The sequence below is a fragment of the Lathamus discolor genome, chromosome 2 (genome assembly GCF_037157495.1).
Source record: "Lathamus discolor isolate bLatDis1 chromosome 2, bLatDis1.hap1, whole genome shotgun sequence".
NCBI lineage: Eukaryota > Metazoa > Chordata > Aves > Psittaciformes > Psittacidae > Lathamus > Lathamus discolor.
Genome location: NC_088885.1, coordinates 81966318 through 81990170, shown reverse-complemented (window position 1 = coordinate 81990170; position 23853 = coordinate 81966318). Strand labels below are relative to the sequence as shown.

Genomic DNA, 23853 nt, shown 5'->3' with positions numbered 1-23853 from the left:
CAGGGATGCTGGGGAGGGACTCTTCATCAGGGACTGTAGTGATAGGACAAGGAGTAACTGGTTAAAACTCTAACAGGGGAAGTTTAGATTGGATATAAGGAAGAAGTTCTTTGCTGTAAGGGTGGTGAGGCACTGGAATGGGCTGCCCAGGGAGGTTGTGAATGCTCCGTCCCTGGCAGTGTTCAAGGCCAGGCTGGACAGAGCCTTGGGTGACATGGTTTAGTGCGAGGTGTCCCTGCCCATGGCAGGGGGGTTGGAACTAGATGATCTTGAGGTCCTTTCCAACCCTAACTATTCTATGATTTTATGATTCTAAATAGACCTGGTTTTATGACATTACTCACAGGAATACTGCTTTTCTACATGTCTGTAAGTTTCTCTTGGGGATGATATTTGCAATAGTATGCTTAGACAGTTAAAATAGTCAACTGTACGTTAAAACCACATCCTGTTATATGTACTAGCATCACTCTTTAGATGGTATGGACCTACATGTTTATAGCTTGAAGTAAAAGCTGATATCTAGGAAGTCAGTATTTGAGAGCAAGAGATTCAAGAGAACAGTGAACAGCTTGCAAATTATTTTAAGGAATGAAAATATATTTGACCAATAATCTGAAAATCTTTATTAGCTAGGTATTTACAAAGCAAGAATGGCTAATACAGATTGTTCTTCTGGTAGAGACCCAAGACACTGTTAGAAATAATAATGTTAAATCATTATAATAAAAGGTGGAATGAGGGGGAAATAGAAATTACAGACAAAGATGAAGTAGCAATTAAGAGAGAAATAACAGACTGTGGAAAGAAGGAAATTCATAAAAGGGAAGTTGAGGGGTAATATGAAAGAAGAAGAGAGAATTAAATAGGAGGAGACCAAAGAATGATGTTTCTCCCTTCCTGCATTCTTACTGTGAGAGGGACCAGAGAAAAAAAGGCTTAGAGTGCTCCACAGCTGGGAAGAGACATCTGAAGTAACACACTGTGAGAGGACTCAGAAGAGAGGAAAGGACTGGAAAAGGAGAATAATACTACAAGTACCTACAAAGAACAAAGTAGAACAAGGCAATTATGATACAGACAGATTATTCTTCAGAACATAACATATGGAGAATATTTTGAGCAGAAAATCAAGGAAGTACTCCTATGTGTCAGTGGAGTAGCAGCGGCAGTGGCAGTGACAGAAAGAATTAAGAGGCAGTCATTAAGTTAGGGGAAAAGACAGAATGTGGGAAATTTCTTACCCTTTTAAACCATGATATTTGGTAAGCTGCAAAGTCCATTTAATACAATCTGATTTTGTATGGTAGATAGGAAAGTATAATTATTCTCTATACAAGATTAACTTCACTTACTTCAGTGAAGAAGCCACCGGTGTAAAAATCAGTCTCTGCTTCCAAACTGCCACAGCTCTGAACATCATGGTTCAGGATTAAAACTTAGTACGTTTCAGTATTTCCAGGACTGCCACGATTACTACGTGTTAACAAATATTTCATATACCATGCTTCATTTGTATATGCAAGCAAAGAATTGTAGAGATGTTTGGAATGCACTATTTTTACTATGCACACCTGTAATAGAAGCTGTGGTTTTGGCACCTCAAATAATAAGAATATATATGAACTACATTTTTAACAGGGAAAACCAAAGATCAGTACTTTTGTGAACTTCAGCTCACTTTATAAGAAACTTAATCAAGGTAAATAAACATATGACACCATGGTCTAAAGTAGTCTAGAAACTCACAATTTCTTTGTATTTGTTTAATTTCATGAATTGTACAGACTACTCATATAGACATAAGACAATGCCATAGTGTGGTTGAATGATGAATATATGAATACATCTCGTTTCTAGATTGCAAAATACAATTTGCCCTGGACTGTCTGTTAAAGCATTCAAGATTAAGAGAGACTCCCTAAAGTCAACATGCGTGTGTATCCTGTTTTCTTAATATGAATGTTCCAAGTAACATTCCAAGTAAAATAATTGCAAGGTTGCATTTGATGGCTTCCTATAATCTCAACTGTAACATGTTTTACATAAAATCAATGATACAATATGTCATAATTTTGTCAGCAACAGTATGTGGCATTTTAACTTTTTAAAAGCTTGTTGAGTGCAACAATTCTTTTTCCTTACCCATTTCTGACATCTCTGGAACAGTAACAATGTATGGTCCATCTGTAAATTTTGGTGCATTGTCGTTGATATCCTGCACTTTGATAATGAATTCAGATTCAGGCTCAAGTGGCTTGTTTGTCCGTCTATCAATAGCTTGGGCATGAAGCACATAGTGTGTCTTCTGCTCTCGATCTAGGCTTTTGGTTGAATGGATGTCTCCAGTTGTGTCATCAATAATAAAGATAGTCCCTGCCCCTTCTCCAGTAAGAATGTATTTGACTGATCCATCACCTTTGTCGGAATTGGAGTGCAGCTGTAAAAAAAAAAAAAAATAAAATAAACACATAAAATCATATAAAATGACCTATTAAACTTCACAAAAGGTTATTTCATGATCTAAAAACTGTAATATTTCTGTTAGCACCATCCTACTTAGTTTTTAACCTTCCCATCTCTTGTAATCCCTTATGTGGCATTGCTGTCAAGTCAATAATTTTGTTCAGGATCATAATCACCCAGCACAGTTCACTTTTTAAGATGGGATTTTTTTTTTTTTTTTGGTGCATGTCCTTTCTAGAAAACTTTCCTAAGTTAAAAATATTCTAGTAACTTGGGTGGCTTTTATTTTATTATGGTTTTGTTTTAGTCCTCCCAGCAGTTACCATACACCACTCACTGCTAGAAACCCTGCCTTAAGCACTAAGCCTGAAACTGTCACTGTGTTTACTGGGGGCGAGGGGGAAGGAAAAGTTGCAAAGTACCCTGGTGTACTGAGAGATAACATGAAAATGAAAAAGCTATCCACATTAAGCCCCAGTGCTTCTAACTTGACTTTAAAGAATTGCCTGTTTAGATTAAAATTCAACGTGTTCTCTGAGAAGGAGGGGTAACTTTTGATAGATTGAGTTTGTGGGTTTTTTTTCTTTAGAACTACTCTGAGAACAGAATGCATTTATTGAGGTGCACAATGACAACAAAGTGATAATACAGAAATGAACAGCCTCAGGTATTGTGCAGTTATATTGTGATGCTAAATCAGAAGGGAAACTTCCTAATTTTAAGAACTCATTCTTATCTCAGTGCTCTGACTATCTCTCAATATCTGCAGCATGGCATTACTAAGTTTTAGCTTCCAGACTCCTTTCCATTCTCAGTTCAGAAACCATTTAAGTTTGGATAGAGAAAATAAACTTTTGAGGTCTCAAATAATCTTTCTTCTGACTTAAATCATACAGAGATACTGATATTTTCTCACTCTCTACTTTTTTTTTTTTTTTGACAGTTCTTTGTCTTGCCTTTAAAATTATCTAGTTTGCTCTTTGTAAAAAAAGCAAGCACATGGGGCTTGATAACACTGTTTAATCTTGTGTACCAAATCTATGAAATTATGGTGTCACACATAATTTATACCTTGTCCTGTATGGGGGGGTAGGAGATGAAAGTCTAATAAAATTAAGATTGTCAGCTCATGTAAACTTCAGCGTAACTTCAGTCAATGTACCATGCATTTATGTGAGCCACAGGAAGGTCCGACTGGATAACCAAACCAAAGCTGGGTTACCACTGTGGACACATTTTTTTTATTATTTTGAAAATGGAAGAGAGAAAGAAGCAGAGAAAGGGTCTGTTTGCTTGGCTTTGCTTTTATAGGACAGCAAGACAGTCTTAAACCTTTCCTTTAAAGAAGAGATGGGCAAAATTCTGGTTACATCCCTTTTTGTCCTCAGAATAATACTGTATTCTGTTAAGACAGGAATAATTAACTCAAGGTAAAAAGCCAGAGGTACGAACTTCCTATAAATTCAAAATGTTACTGGAAGTTATCTATTCCTAAAAACAAGAATAGTAGGTACTCTGGTATTCTAATCTTGGTTTGCTCATATTCCATTTTTTCAGAAACAATCAGAATTGAGTATCTCTTGCTGCAGGTTCCTTTTTTGATAAAACTATTCCTAAATGTTAGTGTTTACAAATGTTAACAATTGTCTTTAATTTATGTGGAAAAAAGCCAACAACCTCGCTCCCCCCCCTCCAAAAAAAAAAAAAAAAAAGCCCAAACAAACCAAAACTGAAAACCAAGAAAGCAAGGAGAATTTTGTATGCACAGGAAAATGACAAATTTGCTTAGTTTCTGAAGATATCAGGGACTCAATCTGAAATTACCCCGAAGTCAAAAAGGTCAGAAGAATTTCCATCATTATCTCCTTTTAACTCTACATGCATATATGCAATAGCATATTCAGGTATGCTATATTAAGTCCCAGCAAAAAACACTGTGTTCATTACTGGAATTATGGAAAATATAAACCAACTAAGAAATTGGTTACATAGGTAAGAAAGCAACAGAACAAGGAACTGCTGTAGAATTTAAGAAATAAGCTTTCTTCAAAAAATTCAAATAGACATGGTATTCCAATACCATACTGTAGAAAGGCACACACAGAAATTCACTGATAGTACAAACTGAAAAATTAGATATTATTCATTGTGAAGAAACAACTATTTGTACTTATCATTAGTGATGAAAATGCAGGTACATTTTGAGTCTCAGGGCTTTTATATCTATCAAGTAATAAAAGTTAAGAAGCACAAAAGATTCTCAGCTGACTACACGGCCAGCCAGTGATTCCTGATAAACATCCTGTTATCCAATAGACTTCAACTGAAAAATGCAATCAGGAATCAGCATTAGAAATATTAATAAACCAAAAGCCTTCTATTTGCAGCTAGGTCTTTTACACTGCAGTTGTAACGCAACAACCAAAACTAAGAGAAAGCTTACTTCCTGATATCTCACATTGTTTGAAACATAACACTTTGATTTACACCTTTTAATTTCTATGCTGAATTTTAAATTCATGCAGGAGGATTTTGCATTGCATTTCTACTGCATAACAAAAGGGCCTTTCCTTTGTCACTTGGTTTATGTTTGAGTTTTTCTGTAACGCAAAGATTAAATAACTGTTTGTCTTCTTTAATACTTCTATCTCAGTATAAATTGGCCCAAGTGAAAAGAAAGTATCAAGTCTTCTCTCAAACGCATTTACAATATGGGTTGTGCTGAAGACAGCCCCTGGGAATCTCTGCTTAAGACAATGCCTGCCAGACTAATGAGAGATTCATGTCCCTCAGCACTTCTTTCATTTCCCTCCGTACTATGAAATCATCTCTGCAACAGGTGGTTGTGGAATAAACAGGTGGTTTATTCCACAAAAGCATTTCTAACTAGAATAAATGGGATTCACTGTTACAAATACATGGTTTGGGAGACTGAAATTCTGCAGCTATGCCTATAATGATTTATAAAAGACAGCAAGGGAGCAAAATTTAGCTGTTCGATAGTGAACTTTCTCTCTACTTGGGACTGCTGTAACTATTTGTCTTTCAAATTAATTTGACAGAGAGTGGAGAATGCACTAAGCAACATAGACTCGAGCCAATCTATATTCTGTTCATTAGTTTAGACATAACCTGTGTGATTTGGGAAGCCATCTCAACCCAGATCCCTAGAAAGCGTATGGACATTAAATTTCTCTCTGCCAATGACTACTGCAATAACATGTATACACTAGCAGACGACATACTCACATGATGTAGTAAAACGAATAAATAGCTTTGATAAACACTAAGTATGGTGTTCTTTTTATCCCTGCTGTGCCAGAGACATAAAATTGGAACATTACAGAAGTCTTATAATTTAAAAAGAAATACAAACACATCGCAAACTGAAACGTGGCTACTCATAATGTTGAGATGAGTAACGAGCACTGAAAAGAAATACAAGGGAAATCAGACAAACATTAGAACACAACTCTGATTTCTCTATCTGAGGTTTTAACTATGACTATGAAAACATAACTGAAATTGTTTTCCAGTAGGCCTTCACTTCTATGATAGTCCACTGCATCTGGTGATTATAGATTGATTTGTGATTTCAACTTTTTAACTGCTACTTAAAGAAGCTTTTTTTTTCTCCTTAAATTATTTCAACTTGCTTCTCTGAGCAATCTCACCTTAGACCCCAAACCATTTTAAAAATTACTTTGCCTAGAGGCTATAACCATTGGAGACAATAGAGCTTGCACTCACCATTTGGCCTTCCCTAGCTCCCAGGGCTTCCCAACCCTACCCGTGGCTCAGCAAAGCACTGCAGCCCCACAGGGACACCACCCCCAGGAAGCTGCCTCACTCTGCTGCTCCCTAACTGCAACATCTCCGATCTCCGAACTTCCAGCCAGTGCAGGCTGAATTCCTTGTGGAAATGCAGTTTCTACCCTATTCGATGGGATGGCTTCTGAAAACATTCCTTACCACTGCTGATCTGACTATGTTCCTATCAAGAACATATCCATTAATTATCCTGAAACTGTCCAAAACCAGAAACCACCAGCAAGCATTTAATTTTCATACCCTACTGGGCATTATTCATGTGTTTATTTCTCTGATTTTTTAGGTAAAGAAGTGAAAAGAATAGATGAAGAGCATATCTAGAGTGTCATCTTTATCAACCCAGTGGGCTCCACTTCTTGACATACTAAATAACAAGTTGGATTCAGGATGATTTATGACAGTTTCTCAATACTTAGCTGGTCTGTATCAGCAGTGTATGACTGATTTTGCAGAACAGTGACCAAGGTGTCCTAGTTTTGCTAAGATTTAAATATTTTTCTTCCATCAGTCCATTTAAATGCTTCAACTTTCTTTTAGTATTCCTGCAGAAAGTGTAGAAAGGCTGTATTTTCCAAAGGCATGATCTGAAAAGGCATACCAAACATTTCAGTTTCTTAAAGAGTTTTCCTTATATTCTTAATTTTGATACTATGAGTCTTGAAATACTTGTAATTTGATGCACCAGTATATTAATTGATGTAAAATGAATGCACAGATTGTAGGCTTACTGTCCAGCTAATACAGTTTTTTTAACTGCTAGCAACTGCAAAGCAACCAGGTGACTAAAGCCTAATTGCAGAACCAAATGGAAAGGTACCTACTGCTTACCTACTGGTCTTATTCACCACCCTTCATGTTCATGCATCTTTCACTTCATTGCTTTGCCTAATGCTTTGCCACATCATACATCCAAACATCGAAGAATACATACTTGTCAAGCAAATGACCACAAATAGGCAGAAAGAACTATAGAAGCCAGGCCCAGCGGGAAGAAGCTCCCCAATAAGTACTATAAAATCAACCAAAATATTGAGGAGGAAGGCAACATCCTGCTCCTACTGGAAATGTGGGATGCTAACAACTCCCAGTGATCACCACTCTCCCCTGCACTTGCCTGAGGAAGACAAGACGTGACCAGGAAAACATGCATGGCCAGGAGAATGAGAAAGAAGCTTGGATAATTAGAAGAGTTGTCTATTTGTAACTGTGCACTTCTTTCCCCCATTTGCTGTAACTGAATAATCTGAATTCTTGGTGTGCTGTGTGGGTGGCATTTTAAGTGGACTAGTAATTACTTTTACAATATTTTAATTGGACTAACAAATTCTTGGGTCTGGATATTAGATATGTGCTGTTATATAAAAAAAAAAATATTAAGAGATTCCCATATACATGCTAAATTCAAATCCGAGGCTGATTTGAAAAGATCAAGAACCACTGCACTAACTTAGCAAATTTAATTAGAGAAGTGGCTATGTACATAGAAACTTAAATGATTTTAAAATAACTGCAGAGAATTAACTTAAAACTTATTGTTGACAAATAATAAACAAAATAATATGCATAGAATTTCAAAAGCAAAACCTAAGTTTTGGTAGTGATACTACCATTATGTCTTTTGAATAAAATATAGTCTTCTGTTTGGGGAACAGCACATTCTTTCAAGGAGAGCAGAAGAACCTTTCCTTCTCAATTCTGTTGTCACTGCCAAGCAGTCTAACCATGTAAGAGGACCCCACCACAACAGTACAATAGCAAAGTCTACCAATGACTGCGCAGCCTACACGAATGGCAAAAATGTTCCTAAACAACATGAGTTAGGAGCTTTAGCAAACCGTAGGAGAATATACTAAAAAAGAATGTACATACACTATCTTACTTTTGTTATGCAGAATTGTTTAATGCTTCACTAAAACCATCATAATGTAAATACGTATAAAGAATTAATGGTATAACACTAAAACACTGAGTAAAAAAATGTTTGAATCTACTCTGTACTAGCGCTGCAATCATGTTGACTTCCTTTGATGTTTATGTAGACACAAAATGTAATTTAAAAGAAATGATACCATAACCTAGTAGTAGTAAAAAACAAATATAAAATTATTCTGAATGGCGCACACTGCAAAATCAGTCTAGCTGATACGACTGAAATGCTCACTGTGCTTATGCAGTAAAAGCGTCCTCAGATTTGCCGCAGATTTGCTTCCTTCAGTCTGAGCTATAAGATATATTTTAATGAAATATACTGCTCTAGGCAATGTCACATGTTTTGATGGAATTCTCAGAGGGAATCATTAGCCCAGGAGATAACTGTATTATCCATAGCAGTGTCCACAAATTGAGAAGAAGCTATTCCACACCCATGTCAGAGGAGGAAAATACAGAATTGCAATTGCCCCCATCTGTTGAATGAGTTTTCTCAGATAGAAAAAAATAATTGGATTGCAATCATCCAGGAAAAACACAACTGAAACAGTATTAACTTCACAGTATAACACTACAGCATACAAACATCTGTTCTTGCAAGATGCGCTTACCTGAAGTCCGCTCCTTTACTTCTGCTTTTGGGGAGACTGGGTAATGGCAAAAGTATGCAGGTACATAAGCAATCACATCTAAAATAATATTAGGTGTGCTAAAGCTGACACAAGTGGTCAACATTAGCTTCAATTTTATCTCTGTACCAAAGGAGGACTACAGTGAATGACAAGAAAAATAGAAAATGGAATCCTAAAACACCACAATAAATGTTTATGCATAAAACTGTTATTTTGTTTTCAAAGAACATTATATACTTTTAAGAAAAATACAATCCAAAAATGTACTTTCAGTGTACTATGTGTCTGAATCAATAAAAAATAAAAATACTTCTTCTCTGCCGAAGTCTTCCTCTGAACTCTCTCCACAGCAGTGAGCTTTCCTTCTAGACATCTTTTACTCGTCCAAGTACTATGATGGGCATAAAGATCACTCTTTTTTCAAGTAAGAAGAATTTACATAGCATGTTTTTTTACAGGTTTTAAAGAGCTGGACAGGCATCCAGCTGCAGAACATGCTAACCAAGGTCTTCTAAAAGTATAATTTTGCAAATATAGTTGTTTGTAGGTCCCAGGGCTAAGTAACTACAGCTGATTGAACTATTACTTAAAATATGATTGAAATTAAGCTGGTCTTTTTTGTTTAGGTCTTATTTGAAAAAGATAATTTTTAAACAGAAAACAAAACAAGACTCCTCATTCCCCAGTACTGTTCTAGAGCCAGAAGAGTTGGCTCAGAGTTGCAGCACACCGCTCTTTGCAATCCATGAAATGCTCATCTCCCATGACACTTATGCAGAATGACCACAAGATATTAGTGTAAGAAAAGTGTTCCACTCTTTCATATAGTATCAACTTTATTTCTGACTAAACAAGGGAAATAATTAAAAGTCTTCTATTTATTTTTCTTACATTCATTAAAGCTTCTATTTTTTTCAAATCCTGCAGTCTCCTTAAAGGGCAAGTATCATTATCTCTCTTTCAAAGAGGAGTAATCTGATTTTCACAGACTTGAACTATGAAATTCACCCAGAAATAAATTTGGATTTTAAAAACCCCAAACCAGACTCCAGTCTATCTAGTCATGATATTACTAGACAATGGTGAACTTTGCAGTTCCCAGGGAAAGGGGGAGCAGAGGGATTTCTGATGCTATAAAAAATTATTACTGGAGGGCTACAGAATTTCAGAACATTTAGAAACTCAACTTTTCAATGTAATCAGAGAAATATCATCAATAGAAAAAAAAAGGTAAAATAAACTAGGTAAGTTAAGACTTCAAATGAATGCTTCATGTCACATTCAACCAAATAACTATCAAGATTTAGGCACCAGATTTGTGCTGTTTGTTTTTTTGGCACCAGAAGTCTGGCTTCAATGCATACGAACAAGAGTTTAATACATGGGTTGGTATTACTTCATAGCATTCTGTTCCACCAATACATGACTCCTTTCTCCCTCGCATGTTATATGTCACTAAGCAGAGCAGAAAACTATTTCATGCTCTCTAGACAAATTTACAAAACTAATGGTCTTCAGTTTTCAGCATATTCTCACAATCCACTGTCACCAAAAACTCACTTTACAATCAATAAATCTGTAGAACTGTGATAACAAGATTCCTAGATCCATGTAGAAGGATTATAAACTTGACCACATCTGAATCCAAATGTGATAAGGCTTGATGATACACTGTTGCTAAAAGAAGCCCTGGCCACACTCCATCACCATTGGAAGAAGAAAGTTCTGTTTCAATTTGTGCTGTTACCAGATCACAATAAAGAGGTGTTATGCCAATATAAAGCAGTTCTAAAAATCCTGTACATGGGCACAAGCATACAATAAAAGTGCTTCAGTTGATGGTACTACTCTCTGACACAGGCCTTTAAAAATTCTTAGTTACTTAAATCACTGAAAAACTGCTTTCCTTGTAAATGCCTTACTGTTCAACTACATAGTCACAGATGCATTAAACCTCAGTGATGCCAGAAGTAGTCCTAGGTACCAGTGTCATAACTTGCATTATCTGAAGAAGTAAGACTGCTTTCCTACAGAAAGATGCTTGCTTCAGACATTGAAAAGATCAAGGTCAGAAGAACAGTAAGTGCACATACTCTTTGGAAACACACTGTCTGAAATATACTGAAGCAGTGAAAAGCTGTTCTTCACTGGAAAGCATAGCACATTTGTGACAACAGTGCAGCAAAACCAGTTTCTGTTTCCATACACTGTTCCTGCAGACTTTCTACAGGTGCTCTTGACCTTCATTACTGATGCAAGCTCAGCCAAGCTACTCTCATTGCAGCACTTTTAAAAAATATTTTTATTTTTTATGTGCACAAAGAGTGAATCAAACTCTGCTTTTCCTTTCAGATGGGAAAAAAGGGAATACATCCAATGTAACACGGTCTTCCAAAAAGAAAATACATATCTGCCCTTACTGAACAGGAAAGCCAGAATTAGGATTAGTTTAGATTTTCCAAATGAGAAAGAACTATTAGTCGTTTAAAACCCCGATCAAGGAATTTCACATTAAATGTGATCTCCATGTAAATATCTTCTCTTGATATTAACAGGAACGATAGAAATAGCACACTGGAGCACAGAGCTCTAAGTGTAACTGTACTCAAGCCCTTTAGGAAAGTCTGATTTATTTGTCTGTTTGACAGTGCTACAGCAAATACTGTTTACTCTGTGAAAGATCTTAAGACAGAATATTCATTTTTAAGCTCTGGAAAAACAAGTCTGCAGTGTACCTATGTGGCATTCTGAATTACTTCTTTCTCCTTTGCTCTTCCTAAATAATATTGTGAAGATAAAAATAAATGTGTGATTTTCTGATGTAGTATTTGTGAGCCATGTAAACTCAACAAGAGAAAATTTTATGTCAGGGACTTGATTACTTACTCAATTACAGAGTTTGATTAGGAAAAAAATATTATGCGGAAAAGTTCAAGGAGAGATAATTAATTTACCAGCTTCCTTTTATGCCATCCTTCTAAAAATCTTTCACACATTTTTGGTTTTGATGTCTTTGAAGCTAATTTGCTGAGAAATTCATAAGGCTGTAGAAAGAAAACAGGTTAGCTACTGTCCAATGGCTTCTATTTCAGGTGAAAAAGTTGTTTCATTCTGAAGAAACTAAGAAGAACACACTACCACGCATTATCAAGAACCGCAGAGATCACTGTTTCACAAGGATTTCATCTGCATATTTCTGTGAGCTCCTTATAACTGATGTTGATGCATTCTTCCAGGTAATGGAAAATGCCAGTTTCCATTATTGAGGGGATTTTTTTGGGGTTTTTTTTTTTTTTTAGAGTCCTTTGTTATATACTTTCTAAATATTAGAAAGTCTTAATACTAAATATAAGAACATTGATTTATTGAAGCATTAATCTATTGCTTCTACAGTATTTAACACTTAAAGGCATGTTTAGACTTTTTGCATCTAGAATGCCATTTTATCTCTTTTATGTGGCCTACAGCTTGTCTTTTTCTGTGATGAATTTTAGATTTGTAAGAAAATTTCTTCTATATAGTTTCCATTACAAGTCACAAGTGATGACTTTTCTGTATCTCCTTTAGAAAAGAATATCTTTTTTTTGGTAACAGATACCTTTCTTCTTCCTATAAGTAGTACTCTTGCTGTTTGCTAGAAGCAAAAAGGACTACATGATAAAGGAAAAAAGCCCTGCATCATCATGATGAGGACATGTTTCCACAAATTTCTTTAAAAGGTCACTAGTGCCTCAAACTCTATTGATAATGCCAACTGTGCTACCTGCAACATCTTTGTTGGGTAAGAAATCAGAAGATCCGTGTTGATACTAGAAGCTTATCACTAGCCCTTCGCCACAGATGTAAGTCATGTAATGTCTGCAATAAGAGAAATTATGAAGTGTTCATGACTGTTACCGTGATGCTCTTACAAGTAAGAATAAAGAAATGGGAACATATTAATCCCAGCGAATTGGAGTGTAAACAGCTGTCCTTAACTTTTGCATGCTTTTCATGAACAGTTACAAAAGCTTCCTGAAACTCATATGGATGCAAACTGGGGAATTTCAGGAGTCTTTGTTATGTATTTCCATACTTCACACATGTATTATCAAGACATACAATTTCTGAGCTCAAGGTTTTTTAATCAGGTAATTCTTACCAATGAGCACAATTTTTCCTAAGGGGTAGCATCCAACTGTTTCTGTATTCTTCCTAGAGTCATCATGACCCCATCTGTCTGTAAGCATCTGTACTGCCACCACTGCAAGGATTTGGTTGTAAAGCAGAGTAAATCCCTCATTATTTACGTTTAGTTCAGTACAACTTCTGGACAAGTAAAACACAAGTTCTGAAAATGTTTACAAATCAATTTTGTATCACAATTTATGACTGATTGGCATTTTGAGTTAATGGCATTCCTATAAATACCTTGTGTAATGTGTAATCTCTTGCTACTTTTTCCACCTGACGATGACATTTCAAGTGCTGTATTATATCTTTTCAGCACTGTATATTCTTCACTGTGACTGACAAATGAGGAAAAAGAATGATGTTAGACTTCTGAAATAGCAATCAAAAAGACCAAGCCCTCTCAATTTCCAGAAACCAACATTTAAATTTCAAATATGTTTAATTGTTCCTGCATTGAATCCATGAATTTTTTGTTTCTAAAAGAAGCTGTGGTGTATTTTCATACAACAGGATATACATGAAGAATCTATGCGCATGAATCAGATATCCTCTGATTAAATTTTGGTGCAAAATTGTGTAACATTTGATATTCTAATATTTCTGAACAATAATTTTTACATTAAAATTCTCCCATATGCTAAAAAACATGGAAAGTGCGCTGAATTATTTTTAGATATATGGATACTTACAAAATTAAATAAAACCTTCTCCTCAAACTTCTGAATTTCTCACTGAAAAAAATATGTATGCTGTTTGCTGTTCACTGTAAAGCCACATATGTTTGATACTTGAACTTGTTTATATTTGTCTACAAGATAGCCATATCTTGACTATGGAATTGTCTGGAATCTAGCACAAGAAAAAGCTAGTCGAGAACTGCTTTCTTCCACAGTTACCTTCTGATGGTCTTTAATAGAAAAAATTTCAACAAAGCAAACCAGAGCCTCATCAAATTACTAACACAAATTGTAATATATTCTGCATGTTACATTTAACACAAAATTTATGTTTCTTATTAAACACTGTCCTACATTCATCATGATCATCCAATTCCAATAGGGAATACTAATGTTCTCTTTCTGTACGTGTAAGGAACCCCAGACATATTGTTCCATCACTGCTATCATTTATTAAAACAAGTGATTAAAAAAAGTCTGTTAAAATTTGCCCTTTCCCCAGGACCAGTATTCCAAGCATATTAAATGCCATAAGCAAACCACTCATACTTTGAGGCAATATATTCCTCTCCTTAAGTTTTTAATATGTGTATGCTGACATATCAATATAGATGCAATTTATCATTAACACCTCTGTGATTTTCTCCCCAGGGATTTTCTGACACCTTCTGCCCTCTCAAAAAATGTTCAGGCAGAATAGGATTACAATCTCTCAATGGCTGCCAATAAATTGTTAGGTGCAAATGACTCTTACAAAAGATAATGTGCAAAATTATAGCAAAACTAATATAAAAAGTTCCTTTCAGGAAGTAATTAAATTGCCATTAATATATCTACTATCAGATACTCTTGCTAGCAGTACCAGGAGGTGACAACACAGAATACCTGTAGTCTCCTTTGAATGTATGGCTAATTCATCAACACATTTTCCATAACAGACTGCCTCCTTTAATTTAAGGAGCCCAGAAGGAAGTGCCCATATGGCCTAGCAGAACACCTGGGAGTCCGATCCTGATAGCCTGCAGTCTTTTTTTCTAATATAATTTCACTGGTACTAGGAAGTTCAAAAATGTTTTTTTCTTTTCAGGAAAAAATGAAAATATATAGCTTGGTACTTCAAATACCCGCTGAATATAAGCTTTTACTCAGTCATCTTAAAGTGAATAAATATTACTCATATTACAAAAATCTGATTTATTCCATGTAAGAAATAATCTAGTAGGTCACTATGCTCACTGGTGCAGTATAGCCCTAAAACCAGAGCTCATGGCAACAAAGCAGACTGCTGGTTAGGCAGAAGAAATAAATGCAAACGTTATTTTGATAAGAGCTGAACTATTCTTTTTCATCAAGTGACAGTTTTTAACATCATTCAATCAGCTAGAAATATGTTCCTCCTGACTCTAATGATTTTGCACCATCAGAACTCAAAAATGAGAAAAATACTGGAAATGTAAATACCACATTCACCAAAGGTATGCTTGAGAAAATTCTGGAGAAAAATGGAAATGTCTCCTGCTTTCCACCCCTTCTGTTAATATAAATAAAATCTTTGTCCTGGCACAAATCTATGCCATGAAGAATTTCCTCCTCTGTGTGTATGAGGAGCAAACCTACAGAATAAAGTATTCAGCATCACAAGAGATGCTGATGGGAGAAGTTACACAAGAAAGATTGTATCAAAATAAATTCTTTATAGATGCCAATGAGACATATTTTGGATTTCATAAGAAGGATAAATTCCTGAGTTGCCTTAACTTGTAGGAAAAAAAAAATAAATAAAATATCTACATTCTGAAGAACAGAGACTAATAATTTCCATTAGAGATTGGTAACACTAGCACTGGACCAGTTTTTCTTAATTTTAGAGTGACTTTTTTCTATCTGGATTACAAATACTACCAAAACAAGTCATATTAGAGATGTTCCAGATGTCTTACATGACTTCTAATTTGTGAGAAATATGCTTAAAAACTTAATTTTCTAATTTTCATTATTTGATGCCTGACATTCCCTACAGATCACAGAATCCAAAGGGTTGGAAGGGACCTCAAAAGATCATCTAGTCCAACCCCCCTGCAAGAGGAGGGTAACCTAGAGTACATCACACAGGAACTTGTCCAGGCGGGCCTTGAATATCTCCAACGTAGGAGACTCCACAACCCCCCTGGGCAACCCGTTCCAGTGCTCTGTCACTCTCAAAGTAAAAAAGTTTTTCCTGATGTTAACGTGGAACTTCCTATGCTCCAGTTTACACCCATTGCCCCTTGTCCTATCACTGGACATCACTGAAAAAAGCCTAGCTCCATCATCCTGACACCTACCCTTTACATATTTGTAAACACTGATGAGGTCACCCCTCAGTCTCTTCTTCTCCAAGCCAAAGAGACCCAGCTCCCTCAGCCTCTCCTCATAAGGGAGATGTTCCACTCCCTTAATCATCTTTGTGGCTCTGCGCTGGACTCCTTCAAGCAATTCCCTGTCCTTCTTGAACAGAGGGGCCCAGAACTGGACGCAATATTCCAGATGCGGCCTCACCAAGGCTGAGTAGAGGGGGAGGAGAACCTCTCTTGACCTACTAACCACACCCTTTCTAATGCACCCTAAGATGCCATTTGCCTTCTTGGCCGCAAGAGCACATTGCTGGCTCATGGTCATCCTCCTATCCACCAGGACCCCCAGGTCCCTTCCCCCTTCACTATTTTCCAGCAGGTCAACCCCCAACCTGTTGGGGTTGTACCCCAACATGGGGTTGTTCTTCCTCATGTACATGGGGTTGTTCTTCCTCAGATGCAAGACTCTACACTTGCCCTTGTTGAATTTCATCAAATTTCTCCCCGCTCAACTCTCCAGCCTATCCAGGTCTCGCTGAATGGCAGCACAGCCTTCTGGTGTGTCAGCCACTCCTCCCAGTTTAGTATCATCAGCAAACCTGCTGAGGGTACACTCAGTTCCCTCATCCAGGTCATTGATGAAAATATTAAACAGCACTGGTCCCAGCACCGACCCCTGAGGTACTCCACTAGCCACAGACCTCCAGCTAGATTCTGCCCCATTGACCACAACTCTGCCTTCTTCCCTTCAACCAGCTCTTGATCAACCTCACTACCTGATCATCAAGCCCACACTTCCTTAGCTTATCTATGAGGATGCTGTAGGAGACAGTATCAAATGCCCTACTGAAATCAAGAAAAAACACATCTACTGCTCTACCATCATCCATCCACCTAGTTACTTCCTCATAGAAGGCTATAAGGTTGGTCAAACATGACTCCCCCTTAGTAAAACCATGTTGTATAAAATCAGAAAGGAAAAATCCCTGAACTGAAATAATTGCTCTTAAAAAAACCCTAAACATACTGAATAGTTACCCTTACAAATATTCTGTGGTTTGAATTCCAGAGATCCTTATGATTTACATAAAGGAGAAGTATTTATTTCTTTGGAGTGGTCTTAGAATTGCTGCTTATGACTTTCATTGACACTTTTCCTTTCTTTTGAATTATGAAATGCCAAACATGAAGGAAATCTCACTGATGACACTGGGCTTTGGATCAGGCTATCAATACTGGTAGATAAAGCTAAGAAAAAATAGCTATTTTTTCAATAATAAACATTAATTTTGAAGATGCTTACTTAATTTATAAAGCACATATTACATATTTTATAAACATATATAATGCATGAGAAGATATAAATTTTAAATAAACCTAGGTAACATCATGAGAAAATCATAATTTCAGACCTCAGATTTTCAGAACTGAAGAGGGGAGAGGGGAAAGGAGAAGAGATATGGTAGAATAATCTCCTATATCTGAGGTTATATGACCTGGAAAATAGCACTAAATTATTTCATTCTTTGATTAAATTTTCAAGAATATGATTGTTTTACTGACTCTAAAGTATCTGTCATTTCTGGGAACCAATACCATTGACATGGATTTGCAGTGATTTGCCATGTCAAAATAGCACTACTCAGATATTATTACAGTAATGGCAAGCTATCTGGACACAGACACTGAAAAAAAAAAGAGCTACTCTCTCCTCATACTCAGGACTAAATACAAACTGAATAAAAAAGGAAGAAAAGGAGATAATGTGTTCTATTTGGAGGATGGAAGCCTATTGAGCTAATAAATGATAATCCTTCAGCTGTCAGCAACATCTGCAGATACCGCATCACTAAAATACTACTTAGGCACTACGCAGTACATGTCTTCGTAATTCACACTAGGTCACTGGATGGCAAGATAAGATGGCTCTCAAAACATTAGACGGCTTTTACCTTATTAATTGTTTTCTCAGGCCCAGCTGTCTGTGTCAGCAAGGTCAAGGCAGGAACAGTGACCTCTCAACCAAGCTGAATTCTGAGCTGCAGAGTACTACCAAGTGGTATAGGAAATCAAAGGGAGAAGCCTTCTGGAGTGAAGAGTTCAGACAATTTTCAGAGTGGAATTACCTTTCTTTCCTTCTCATCCCCCCTCTCCCAGAAACTGCAGGTGGTTTGTTGCATTGAACATTTATTCCGAAAAGACAGAAGCCCCACTCCTCAGCCCAGGGTAATACATTCTCATGTGATCACTCTATGTTTAAAAAAATGCCATCATGTGTCTTCACTTTCTTTTGGTTTGCCCTCCTTTACCCTGTGTTCTCTTACCCAACCTAACTTTTAAGATTCATCTGTTTGTATATTCCACATACACCACAGTTCCTGAAAGCCCACCTCAAACTGCATGCACACTGAATGCACTGATGAAGTGCAATACCAAGGACACATGAAAATTTAAACATCAGCCTTTGGCATTTAAAATTTGTGCTGACATATGGACAATTTTGGAAGGATGACGGGGTGCAAAATTCTGCAGTGAATGAAGAAATGTTTAGAAACGTATATGGCAACAAAAGTGCACATTTGCAGCAGTATGTTGATAAATATTCATTAATAATCATAAAAATTATGCACTTATAACTCCTGTATGATTAAATAGGAAATTTTCTAATGGGGGGGGGGGGGGGGAGAAGCAAACCAAAACCAAACCTGTTTGCTTTTAGAATTAAGATAGCCAATGTGGAATTTTCATTAAAGTAAGTAAGTTACGGAGCTTTCTGTCTCATAGGTGTTTCAGCCTTTCCTAACAACATAGAAAAGCTGCACGGCTAGGGAACAAATGTCTTTTCAGTTTAAAAACAAGCCTTGTCCCTCCCCACCAAAATACCCATATTTAAATCTGTGATGGCAGATGCACACCTGTTTACATCTACAGCACACAAGTAATCTTGATCAAGTTGAGAAAGACAGCTTCGAAATACAAATATTTTCCAGTGCTGAACTCCCATTTTGCCTTTTCAGCAGAGGATTAAGGTGATTTTCACAGTTCTACTTGTATTTCTAATATAAAGAAGAAGAAATCTTCCAGTAGTCAGCTTAAAACACATGATATGGCTGTGATAACAGCTTTGCAGAAAGACAGCAAGGACAGACATTCAGTAAAGCGAGTCTGCATGCTATTAATTTCCTCCCTGGAAATGGTGCTTTTAGTATCATGCTATTATTCAGAAAATTAGCATCTGAAGGGAACACTGGCTTGGGAAATTCTCAAGAAGTTCAAGGACAAGTAAAGCCCTGTGAAAGCAGAACGTAATTAAAGATAAAAATCCAGAATATAGTTTCATAGCCCACAGTACATTGGGATTAGCACACCTAGTAACAGATTCATACCATTTGTGTCTTACAGTAATAATGTTACAGCTTTACCTCTGTCTACTTATATTTCTGACATTACACACGCACCTCATGCTATGTTTTGCGAGTTCTGCAATTTTATTTTTTCTAATACTAATTTAAAGTAATTATTTTTCAAGTTTCATTTGGTCTTAAAAATGCCCTTGGGAAAAATGAAAGCCTGTGAAATAGGAACAAAATACTACTTGACAATAAACAAGAAAATTTCTTTGTAGTGAATATGAGTTTTTCATAGCTATCCGGTGCTGTTTAATATTTTCATCAATGACCTGGATGAGGGAACTGAGTGCACCATCAGCAAGTTTGCTGATGACACAAAACTGGGAGGAGTGGCTGACACACCAGAAGGCTGTGCTGCCATTCAGCGAGACCTGGACAGGCTGGAGAGTTGGGCGGGGAGAAACTTGATGAAATTTAACAAGGGCAAGTGTAGAGTCTTGCATCTGGGGAAGAACAACCCCATGTACCAGTACAGGTTGGGGGTTGACCTGCTGGAAAGTAGCGAAGGGGAAAGGGACCTGGGGGTCCTGGTGGATAGGAGGATGACCATGAGCCAGCAATGTGCTCTTGTGGCCAAGAAGGCAAATGGCATCTTAGGGTGCATTAGAAAGGGAGTGGTTAGTAGGTCAAGAGAGGTTCTCCTCCCCCTCTACTCAGCCTTGGTGAGGCCGCATCTGGAATATTGCGTCCAGTTCTGGGCCCCTCTGTTCAAGAAGGACAGGGAATTGCTTGAAGGAGTCCAGCGCAGAGCCACAAAGATGATTAAGGGAGTGGAACATCTCCCTTATGAGGAGAGGCTGAGGGAGCTGGGTCTCTTTAGCTTGGAGAAGAGGAGACTGAGGGGTGACCTCATCAATGTTTACAAATATGTAAAGGGTAGGTGTCAGGATGATGGAGCTAGGCTTTTTTCAGTGATATCCAGTGACAGGACAAGGGGCAATGGGTGTAAACTGGAGCATAGGAAGTTCCACGTTAACATCAGGAAGAACTTCTTTACTGTAAGAGTGACAGAGCACTGGAACAGGTTGCCCAGGAGGGTTGTGGAGTCTCCTACACTGGAGATATTCAAGGCCCGCCTGGACAAGTTCCTGTGTGATGTACTGTAGGTTACCCTGCTCTTGTGGGGGGGTTGGACTAGATGATCTTTTGAGGTCCCTTCCAACCCTTGGGATTCTGTGATTCTGTGATCCCTGGCCAGCAGTAAGCCTGGCTTACTGTATGTGAATACATACAACGAAAGATTTTCAGGTAGCTTTCAATTTCAATTCCAGTACATACTCAGCTACCAGTGACAGATTTTTGCCAAACTAGTCTGGTCACATAAAAATATTCTTCTTACTCCCATTCTGGACAACCTTCTCCAATAATAATAATGATATTAACTTTCATGTTAATCTTATCCAACTGCCTAAAGCAAGGAGTGAAAAAAAAAAAACCCTTTTCTGTTCCACTGTTAAAAATGTGTGTTAAAAAAAGTTTGGTATTGCAAAAATCTATAAAGGCACTTTACATAACACCTCCCTCCTCCTCCCAAACTGAAGTGCTTTCTTTAGTTGTTCACTTTTTTAGACAATAAAAAACCTTATTCTTCATGGTAGAGGAACAAATTATTTTCATGGCTGTGCTCCCGTGCCTCATACAAAAGAAGAGAGAGGAGATATATACCATAACCTTAGCTGGTGAGTTAACTGGACTTGGTTATCAGAAATATTACCTACTAACCCAAGATTCAAAATGACTTTTTTCTAGTAGCCTAGATATGTGCTCTCCAAGAGCGCCTGCATGGAAGGGGTACCTCTCTCTGCAAAAGCTGCATTAGCTCAGGAGCTCCAGAAAACAACCAACTGGGCCCTGGAATGTCCAGTGTGGACCATACCACAGTGGGGACTCTTGGAACATTTTCCGATGTCCTACGTACTTAACAACTATGTATTTAACAATCATGCTAAGACGGATGAACATTTCTAGCTAATGAGTTCTGGACAGGACTTCATTTTAGTTTATGATGATGTAGTTATTTCCCTCCAACACCCTTAACTTGTGCATGTAGTTTCAGCAGTTAATACACAACTCCAACATATGGAGAACTGTCTTAGAAAAAAAAAAAAAACTACAGTGAAAAATGAAAGCAGAAGAGACACTGAATGAATGAGATGTTGCGAAAGAGTGCTGATTAAATGAGACAGAGTAGACAAAAATCTGTCAGGAAAGGGTTAGTGTAACTGGTGCCATAGTGGGCTATGGTTATGGAATCTGTGATCACCTGAAGTTTCTTCCTTACAATTCTCTGGCCTCTTAAAAAGGCATTTTAGCTATTTCATGTATAAATCATCTCCTTCTAATCTGTGATCTTGCCTTGATTAAGGACGGGTAAACTCATTCAGTTCTATGAATAAATCAGGCTCTAACATTCAAAGGTAGCATTTATAAAGGCTTATAAAAGAGTCTCATTTTTTCAGGGAATCATTATTTCACTGTACGTCAGCAACACTGAATTTATCTTACAAGTAGGAGTGCTGAAATACTACCATAGCAGATTTTTCTTGACCCAAACAAAATCTGAAAAAAAAACCACCCAAGTATCCTGTAAGAGAGGTTGTTCTAGATCAAATTTCTGAAGAAGTGCAAGGTTTGACAAATAACAGATTTATCAATTTTCTTATGTTTCTCTAAACCAGCTATTTATATTTATGTTTAGAATTATCCCTATAAGAATATCCTTCCATACAAAAATAATGTGTGATCATGCCACTAATGCTACTATTTAGAGCATTCATCAGGTATTAATTACTCTTCTTAATAATATATATACACACATAACAGGGTACTATTCTGCTGTATGCTGCACACATACTTTACACACAAGTTCATCAAAAGAACTTTATAATTTTTGAAAACAACAGAAGTGTTTACTTAGATGAAGCTTAATTATGGAGGAACATATAAAGAAAAGAACATATTTTGAACTCACAGGGACACATACTTATTTGTTATACGTGTCCTTTTATCTCTTTCCTACCATTCCAACTGAGTGGTGAGACTTCAGTGATTCCTCCATTAAGAGGGGTCCTCATTTTAAGCAAAGCATGACAAAAGTTTTTTTCTTCCCCTTTTGCAGCTGTCAGGCAGGACAGAAAGGAACAAAGCTAATGCTATTAAGCATCTATACATTGATGAATACCCTAAACCCAGCATTTTGGTTTTGAATTATTTTTAAAAGGGCAAAGATAAAACTGTGAAAGATAATGTTAGTCAGTAGCATTACTCAACTTGTAGAGATACTATTGGAAATGTAACAGTACAGACTCTTATTTCAGTAATACTCCTTTCCACAGTTCCAGCAATCTGAAGATCTCGGAGAGGTAGCAGCGCAATTTAAATTAGGATCATTCATTCTGGTCCATAATTGCAGCTGGTAATTAAATGGCAAATAAATGATGAAGGAAAAACTGATTTGAAGCTTTACCCTCCTTTCATAGTCCTCATACTTCCAGATCTAGCTGTCAATCCCACTTCAACATGTTCTCTTCCGCATAACTGTGCTGTACCCTTTCTCCCTGCTGTTCTGGCTAATGACTCACCAGTGCTCCATGTGTACTCCTTCTTGCTGTCCTGAGCTATGAGGGAATGCACCACTTGCACTGCTCCTCATAGGAGATTGAGACCAAACAGTACTCTGGAGCATGCAAAAAACCACTCTTGTCAGCGATCTGTGCTATTCCACCTCCTGACTCCAAATACTGTCTCCGCAGCTGCCACCCTGCCCTCAGAGCACTGTCCAGTTCCTCTAGGTGGAGCACCTCCTTCCCCCATTAAAAAAAAAAAAAAAATAATAATATCCAGTTCATCTAATTTTAACATGATAAGCATGTGTGAATGCAAAACAGAAAAATAACTTAGTAAGCAGCCCCAAGTTAAAGACATTAATACAGAGAATAAAGTATCTCTACAAAAGATAATATTCGGATCCAATGTAAAAAATACCAAGTGAGAATCTGACCCACAAAAATACTCCTGACATCTTTGACAAAACAGGAAATAAAAAAAAATAAAAAAAAAAAAAGTTAAATTTATATATAGAAAGTTTAATACTGGTCTTATTGTTGCATGTGTTTAAATAGTTTAAGAGGAAAAGAGAAAGTCTTCTACCGTGCACATTTTATTTTCCAGTCATATAGTTAAATTTTGAGTTGAACTGAGAATCATTTCTTCTCCCTCATCTGGAGTTTCATAAACATGTACAAACAGATCTCTTTGGTACACAATTTCCTTCCTTGTCAGGAAACTAAATTCACTTATTGAAGACCACAAATCAAGACACTTGCAACTCACCTAATCAACAAACATGATGGTTAATTAATTAATCAATTAATTAATGAAATTGTATTTGTTGTACATCTCA

At 36.9% G+C, this 23853-nt stretch overlaps 1 protein-coding gene across 6 annotated transcripts in view; it reads right to left on the bottom strand.

Annotated features, from left to right (window-relative positions):
• Positions 1-23853, bottom strand: part of CDH18 (cadherin 18) — a 409491-nt gene that overhangs the window by 124796 nt on the left and 260842 nt on the right. For all 6 annotated transcript variants that reach the window (XM_065667566.1, XM_065667565.1, XM_065667567.1 and 3 more), the window contains exon 5: positions 2146-2440. In XM_065667566.1, coding sequence (XP_065523638.1) covers positions 2146-2440 — 295 coding nt within the window. The remainder of the gene's footprint in view (positions 1-2145; positions 2441-23853) is intronic.